Source organism: Liolophura sinensis, chromosome 1 (genome assembly GCF_032854445.1).
Source record: "Liolophura sinensis isolate JHLJ2023 chromosome 1, CUHK_Ljap_v2, whole genome shotgun sequence".
Taxonomy (NCBI): domain Eukaryota; kingdom Metazoa; phylum Mollusca; class Polyplacophora; order Chitonida; family Chitonidae; genus Liolophura; species Liolophura sinensis.
The window spans coordinates 17,893,576-17,902,633 of NC_088295.1; the positions used below are offsets into that span (position 1 = coordinate 17,893,576).

Sequence of the window (9,058 nt, forward strand, 5' to 3'; positions counted from 1 at the left end):
TTCAAACTTTACATGAATTTATTTCAAATCTTCCGATCAGTCATCAAGCTGTCCCTGGGTTTACTTTAAATTCTCATTGCTGTCATCAAAAGGTCTTGGATTTAATGCTTTACACTCCTTACTGCCATACTGTCCCAGAAATAATTTCTGGATACTCTGACAGTTCTCCTCAGTCCTCAGAAAAGTCCCAGACTTCAATCCTCATCGTACTCAAAGTCATCAAACTGTCCCAGAATTAACTCATATTTCTCTTCACTCCTCAGAATGGCCCCTGGCTTCTCTCCTCAATCATCGTCCTCACAGTCATCAAACTGTCCCTCCTCCACCTGAGGTTCCACCATCCTGTCCAGCCAATCCACGGGCTTGGCGTGGATGTCCCAAGCTGGGAAGTAATGACTCCTCACTTCATGGCACATGATGATGTGGTCACGCGGTGGATGCTGGTAGACTCTGATTTCATCTACAAATGAAAAAGGAAATATGTACATATACTGTATATGAGGAAAACTTTTACATACATGTACCTGTATTTATGTTTACATTTATAAGGAAAACAATTTTAAAACATTGTCCGTTTAAAAAAATGTGTTGATTAAATAATGAAATTCAACTTAAATCTCAAGAAAACTTATCATCATATCATAAGTTCAGGGTTAAAAGCAGAACATAGTTCAAAGTGTAAAAACAGATTAAAGACCTGAATGAGGTGTACCTACCATATGGCCCAAGACTGTTTTCAATCTCTTCATCCCAGTCTTCTTCTGGAGATGCTGAACGAACAGGATTCTCAAAGTCAACAACTTCAGGGATACGGACAGTCTCAAACTCGTCAGAACTGTCTTCAGAATGCCTGTTTCCCGTATGTTCACCATCGCTTTCATCTGAGCTGTCACTCTCATCTGCATTGTCAATCTCCTCAGGTTCGCTCTCTTGTTCCTCTTCACTAATACTGGTACTGTACATCACATCATCCTTACACGTTTTCCCACTGACAGATAAAGAGTTTTGTACACATTCAGTGTCACTCAATTTCTCATGGTCAATACTACTGTATTTATTGCTTTCACTGTTTCTTTTGCCCATTTGAAGCATTTTGTTCTTGTAATTCTCTTCAGTGTTAATGTTCCTGATGCCACTGTTACAGCATGATTCAGTTTGCTGCTTCTCATCACTGTCAATGCTGCTTCCATCCAATTTGTTATCCTCGATACCATTTAATACTTTGTCTTCACTATGTGAATCTACATCATCTTTGGTCTCTGTATCTGAAAAAAAAAAAAATCCAAAACCTGAAAAAAGTCTCAATTAGTACCAATTATTTTGTAATCTATACATTTTTCTTTCATAAGATGCATTCAGTTTGGAAAGCCCCTGGAGATAGTAACTTCCATGACAAAATTCCAGTATAACAAAATCAGACCTTTAGATCTGAACCTTTAGTTTGAAGACTTTCATACATAAGGTAACCTAAGTAAAATAAAATAAATTGCGATATCTGGAAGCAGGCAGTCAATATAATTGATAATTGTTATTATCGTTGTGATACATCTGTCATGTCTGTGACAGTTTCTCTTCAGAACAAGGCTCACTTTTTCTTCAGATATCTTTACACACTATGAAGGTGTGATGGACAGATAAATAGATAAAAGACAATACCCTGGCCATGTTGACCCAGGGTACAGCTTCCTACAAACTTACCGGAGATCCAGCCATCATCTTCACCCAAGTTCACTCTGGGAAATGAGGGCAGAGAGTAGATGGGGCGGGTCTGAGGGCCGTCATGGCTCCTCCAGAAGGACAGTCCTCTCTCTGCAGCTCGCTTCATGGCATACTGGCTGTAGGGGGCCTCCTCTTGAAACTCATCCTCCTCTGGAAGGTCTAGGGCCTCAATCTAACAGAGGGTGGGAAAATTTATTTACTTATTTGATTTGTGTTTTACACCATACTCAAGAATATTTCACTTATACGACGGCGGTCAGCATTATGGTGGGTGGAAACTGGGCATAGCCCGAGGGAAACCCATGACCATCCGCAGGTTGAGGGTGGGAAAAGACACACATTTATGCTTTGAAAAGAAAGATCATGACTCGCAGAGACAGTTATACAGACAAAGTACAGAAGAAGTATTCTCAGGGCTTTTTTTTATTCACAACTTATATTCTCACCAAATGATTCTGGGTCATAACTGGACGGTCCAGTAGATGCACCTCTAAGTTAATACGCTTATGAAATAAAAAAAACAATCGTTTCTTTTTTCTCTCAATAATTTTATTTTGGCATCAAAACCTCAATAGTGCATGACAAACCAAAACCATTTTTGCTTTAACATACCACAATACTCTTTGCCTTGCAGTCATCATATTGCACATCTGGACGGACTTTCCCTCTCCAATTGTCTTTTAGCTCTGGATTCCGAGATGCATAACGATTCTGTACTGTTAACAGAGGTACTTTATGCCACGGAATATGGAAGTTATTCTGTAAAATGTGATAAGAAAAAGTGCAAGCATGTGACTGGCTGACACTGATGGGTAACTGAAATGATATCCACAACAATGATTTCAAATAAAAATAAAGAGCATCAGTTCTGTGAGCTTGATTTTACATGTAGTTATGCTGCTGACTGACTATTCCCAGACATACAGCCTACAAAGATCCCATATAACAGCAGAGAGAATGAATGCAGATTTGCTTCCCACAAGTCATACAAGGAGGTCAACTTATTGGTGCTGTATACAAATTCCAGCAACACAATGGTTAGGAAGGCTCTCACCAATGTGGTTCTTGTGAGTTCCATACCAGCCCAAGCTTCCTCTCTAGTCGTATGTAGAAATTATGATCAGTCAGAAATCCGCGAATGGTTGTGGGTTTCCCCAGACTCAGACCGGTGTTCTCCCACCATAATGCTGGCTGCCGTCATATATGTGAAATATTCTTGATTATGGTGTAACAGGGGTTCATAGATGTCAAAATGTTTACTATTCTGTCAGAAATATTGAGTTATTTTCAAGGTCGTTCTAAGTTTTTTTCAGATCTGCCCTGTAATGGAGTCATATTGAGTTTTTTAAAAATATCACCTCAAGACAAGGTAATAGTAAATTCTATGTTTTTCAGATTCTGAAATATCAGACTGAAAATATCCCATACATCCATTCTAAATGGTTGATCGCCTGTCAATCTCCTAAACTATGTAAACCGTTCTCGATCACCATGCAAACTCCAGGAGAAGATTTCACATGTGGGTAAGTACAGTGTGCTTTCAGTTGGTAGCTATGTTCATTTTAATTACAAGAAAATCTGTCCAACCTTTATGCCAGTTTAAATAGAAAATGACTGACCATCAGCATCGGTAACTGACATGAAAATGCATCGGTGAGCGTAGACTACTATTTAATGTGACTTTTGACTGGCTCAATGAAATTACGTGACCAATGAAATGTCTTGTTTCATAATCCCAAATAAAAGCACATGTCCACATCTCTGATGTCTGTGCACACACATGGTTTGAAAAGTGACCTCCACAAAGGCAGAAACCGTTCATAAAATACCTTTTACATATGGCCATCGAAGGATAAGTGAATCATTCTGAGCACTGATAGCTGCGGTTATAGAACTAAACTGCAATGCAAAATATGTCTGCTATGTATGGGCTGAAACCAGTCGTCGAAAAACGAAGAGTGTTGCATTTGATGCAACGCAGTCAACTATTTACATAAGTGACGTAATACATAAACAAAGAATATGAAATGCAATTTAATGATTAATATTTCAATTAATACTATTTCCAAGTTAAAATCAATCAAACAATATTATTAAAAACAGTACATATATTTGATAATTCTCTGTATGAATTCTGGGATCAGTGACACAGTCAAAACAAAACTCTGAGAGAGAACTTATAAAGACATTCTGCGCTCCACATATTTCACAAGAAGTGTTTTTATCAGAATTGAGTTTTACTGAAATATATTCAGTTTTTCTTATTTCAGCTTACAGCATACTTTTGATTTTTTGAACTCCGTATCCAGTGTTTTGAATCTCTTAACTACATTTAACAGTAAGTTAAGCTCAACATCTATCAACCCCTGAGTAAAACCCCATTCAAATAAATAATTAAATACAATTTATAAATACTGACGCAGGTTTTGTCATGTGTTATAATCAAACCAGCTCCATTTTTGTTAAAAACGCAGAAAACACAGTGACAGCATTAGTAGGCAGCACTTACCTCTCCCATGTCCAGACGTACCAGCTTGTCTAACTTCATCACTGCAGGAGGGATCTCTGTAAGTCTGTTGTTAAACAGGTCCAGAGACTTCAATCTGGTCAACCTGCTGAAGGATTCTGGCAGTTCACAGACCTGGTAACATTAGATAACTTACTGGATGAAACACACCTCAAACGAGACAATAGTATACTCATTACTAGAAGGGCTTCTCAAAAATCAAGTACTAGGTACCCAAAAGTTACAAATGTCCTATACCAATAACTACAACAGGGGAGTGTCAAGTTTGAACGCTTCTACTGCAGAAGGTTAAACAGTCATACTGTACCTTACGACCTGTCAAAAATGTTATATTTTTGATTACATTTACTGTAACACAGGCATCTGAAAAAAGTTTCACAAAACTTATTTAGAGCAGACAAATAATTCAGAAAACTGAGGAGCTGGGCATTTGTGAACTTAAGAAATTCCTGCAGGAATGGAGTGTTACTTGTGCCTCTGAAAGAACACAGTGATAAACTAAATTAATGTCAACAAAAGTTGCCTAATATTCACAACTTGTCAAATATACATGTAGTAGGACTATTTTTACCTTCTACAAGAAGAGTTTGAAGCTGAAATGCCTTCTTCAATGCCTCTTATATCAATCAATGTATAAATACAGACAGAAAGCATTAGTATTACAAACAGCTAATTACAGTATCAAAGTTATTTTCACCTTTTTAATCTCTGGTTTTGTGTAATTTTTACTGTTTCTCGATATTTAATGTCCTTGTATTTGGTTTTAAAAATACATTCTAAACAATAAACAATAGCTATAATATCAATCAACAGATTACATTTGCTACTTCCGCAAATACATGTATGAAGTTTTCAGTACCATTCCTTTCTTTTGTACCTGCATGTGAGGAACAATTCCTATAAACCTTTCTTACCTTACAAAATATAACATGATTTCAATACTTCCGTATACCAATGTTACTTGTGTCTGGGTGCTGACCAATGTGTTACTTCATGTTTATGTGACATGTACCTGGTTATTATCCAGACGAAGATCTTCAAGGCTTTCCAAATCTCCAAAGTTATCTGGTAGTTTCTTTATACTGTTGCGTGATAACTGGCACACTCTAAGCCTCTTTAACTTACAGAAGGAGTCGGGGATAGCATGCAACATGTTTTGACCTGAAATATATATAACATCCAAGTTAAACCTCAGCCCATATTGGTCCAGGGATCACTAAAGCTGCCTTAGACATGTTAGACTTGAAGTCCTACTTAATCTTGACTTTAAAACGAGTTCAGTGCTCTAAAACTTGTTACTTATCTTAGGAATTTTTATTTTATTACTTTATGCTGTCTTAGACTTTCATGACAAAACTTAAAATTAGCACTTGAAGTTAAAAAATACTCAAGAGTTACATCACAAGTTAAGAATAAGTCTGGGACTTAAGTGTAGGATTGCTTCATGATCCCGAGGCCAGAGGCATTGGGTAGAATTTGTACGCTGGACATTGCACACGTCTCTTGGAAGTAAGAGACTAATAACCATGGTTACATTAATATCTGAATATTAACACACGTACATATGAAGACATTCATGTAACAAATCCATGTAAATTGTATACCATTACCTTAGCTTGGATAAACACAGAGCACACGTATATGTACAGGAAACTAAAGATTTCTACAGGAAATTTCAAGAAACATTACCTATGTCAAAAAACTCTAGAAAGCTCAGATTTCCAATGTCTGACGGTAATTCACGCAGTTGATTTTCATCTAAGTGAAGCTCTCGTAGAAGTCTGAGTTTTCCGAAGCTGTGAGGAAGATGGGCTACCCAGTTCCCATTCTGGAAGTTTCGCCGCTCCAGTTCATCGATAACACTTCCCATGTGAAACTCCTCCAGACATCCCAGGCTTCCAAGAGATTCAGGCAAGTACGAGATGAAGTTCCCAGCAATATCCAACAGCTTCAGTTTCTTACTCGTAGCCCCAAAGCTCTCAGAAAGAGGTTTTTGAATTAGCTGATTGTCTTTGACAGAGAACTCTCTGATATCTGACAGGTGATTCAACCAGTCTGGCAGTGCTTTTAACAAATTGCACTCTGCATAGAATTTCTGTAATGTTTTGGCAGAGCCACACTTCTTTGGTAGATATTCAATACTATTCATAGAGAGATCAATATGGATAAGACTTGACAAGGCTTCAAAAGAATCAGGTAGGGTAGCCACATGATTATTGCTAATATTCAGCACCTCTAGGTTTGTCAGCTCTCCCAGATCTTCAGGAACACCTTGGAGTTGATTATTGCTGACTTCTAGAACTGTCAAGTTTGTTAGATTTCCTATTTTCGGAGGCAGTGATTTCAACACATTTTCTTCCAAATATAACGACTTTAAGCTTGATAAATTTGCAAACTGTTCTGGTAAACATTTCAGTTTGTTACCTGTCAGTCGAATAGTTTCTAATGCTTTCAGGTCACATATTGCACTAGGGAGAGATACTAATTCATTTTCCACAAGCTCTAGTACACAGAGGCCGTGTAATGATGCTAATGATGTTGGAAGAGAGGTAATCTCATTGCCACAGGCTGAGAGCACTTTGAGGTGTGGCAAGTTAAAACACAGCTCACTTGGAATTACAGATAAGTCATTGTAGTCCATATACAAGGCAGTGACATTTTCATCTTTGGAGTTCAGGACATCCTGAGGAACCTCTGTGAGGTCTGTTGATGACAAATCAATTGCCAAGTCCCCACTTAATTTTGTGTTTTCCTTTACACCAGAGTCAGAATCTGTTTCACATCTGTTCATCATAACGTTTCATTAATCTGTGAAATAGAATAGGAAGTTACTTGTCAGCTAGCCTAATCTCTATATACTGTGAAGTATTCTGATTAATTTTCAGGACTGAACTTGTAAGATGTCAGTGATTGGTGGTTCAACATACCCTACTTGAAAATATTTTGCTTACATGACAGCAGACAGATTTCATGAACAGAGGAACCTGAAAGGAGCCTGGGGTACACCAGATAGCCCTTGGTCCAGCTACTAACACACCTCTGGACTTATAAGCTCTTCATTATTTACCGGATTGCTAGTTTAACACCGAGCTAAAGGCCTCCTGACTAAAACTTTGCTAGTTTAAGACCAAACTGAAGGCCTCTTGACTCAACGCCACAACAGGATATAGCTTGAAATGTGTGACACTTTACGTCTGCCCCCAGGATCATGAAGCCATCTTAGATATCAGTCAAAATTTCAATCACATTAAAATTGTTCTTTCTTTATATATTACACGTTCAAAATTTTGCCTGACCAAGTAAATTCAGGGTAAGTTATCAGACGACAAATTTCAGCTAAAATAATGGAAAGGAAGATATAAAATTTAATGATCGAAGTGATCCCGGGGTCTGCTCAACTATGGTGAGAATAACATATTTAAGTCCCAACATTAGACATATGCCAATGAGGTGTCATTAGCATACAACATCTAATTCATTTAGGCCAGTTATAAAGTTGAGGTGATCAGAAAATTTACAAAACTTTGATGAAATCTCAACATACATGACATACTTCCCTGCCTCTAAGTTGTATCTGACACATCTGATTTATCATTGAAGGATAATCATTATGACATGTAATGAGAAGCAGATAAATCCCCTGCACAACAAAATGTCTACTTCTATTATCCTTAATAATTGAAACAGACAAGGCTAAATGTAGTAGTTGAATTTAACAGCCTCTGGAGGAGAATAAGACGTAGTTGTTGCTGGCTTTTCTATGTGGGGGAGCTATTTGCAACAACCCTACACCAAACAACAAAGTTTTGAACTATTCTAAAGGATGAAAAGTTAACCAAACAGTGTCAAATGCAAAGTGAAAGTGCTGAAATATCAGCCAAAAATGGCATTTTTACTGTTAATTAGGCTCCCAAGCTGCAAGACTATTGTTCTCACTCAGATTATATTTCTTCCTCTCTGGCAACTGCTTTTTTGGGGTTTTGCAGGAAAACTGCGGGTCACAGATGTTAATTTTCTACACAACTTCGTTACCAAATCGCTTGGGCTCCCTGCTAGAGTATAAAACTTTACCCACCTGTGACCCACTTTCGGCATATTGGATCAGTATGGAAATCTAAACAAAAAATTTTCTCCACAACAGCTGATCCGATTGCATTGAAAATTGATATGCATGTACAAGACTACTAGGGGTATCAGGATTGAAAATTTTATGCATGTCGGTCGAGAAATGTGAAAGATGGGTATTAATTGGTCATCATGTTGAGCAGCAATGCGCATATCATGCTTCATAGTGGAGCAGTGGAAAGCGGCATTCGCTGTGGAGCATATACCATTGAAGTCGTCATGGCTCTGATAAATCTATTCTAAATCGAGTAGGGACGTATCGTGGTGGGTGCGGAAAGTTGGTTTTTAGGTTGGTGTATTTTTCTTGCACGACAATTGTTCGATAATAAAGTGAATCGGCCTGGACCTTCGTTGAGTACAAAATTAACAATGAATGCGTCGAGACTCCAACGGCGCTAGGCCAGTATAAGAAAAGAAGTTGGAGTCTTTCGAGGCTACCGGTATATCAATCTTTGGCCAAGCTGCAGTGTTTTGGCCTCTTCACTATAATTCTAGTTTACAATTGATTTCTTATGCTACCCATTCACACATCGATCTATCCACGACACGCTTCGCTAGTCTTGGATCAAATCTATCTTACCACATTTAAATCATTGTGCTTTCAAATGAATTTGATCCATGCTGCTGCTCTTATTTTATTTAAACCGGAAGTTAGTATGTTGCTTTAGCAAGAAAGGTCTCCTGCAC

At 37.9% G+C, this 9,058-nt stretch overlaps 1 protein-coding gene across 1 annotated transcript; it reads right to left on the minus strand.

The window, feature by feature from the left end:
• Positions 1-9,010, minus strand: LOC135481181 (leucine-rich repeat protein SHOC-2-like). The gene is made up of 8 exons (XM_064761048.1): positions 8,952-9,010; positions 5,936-7,054; positions 5,259-5,407; positions 4,229-4,360; positions 2,332-2,478; positions 1,699-1,891; positions 717-1,265; positions 1-460 (listed from the first exon to the last, which is right to left on the minus strand). Exons 2-8 carry the CDS (start codon positions 7,038-7,040, stop codon positions 285-287), a joined length of 2,451 nt encoding a protein of 816 aa, XP_064617118.1. The 5' UTR covers positions 7,041-7,054; positions 8,952-9,010; the 3' UTR covers positions 1-284.
• Positions 9,011-9,058: the final 48 nt, after the last annotated feature.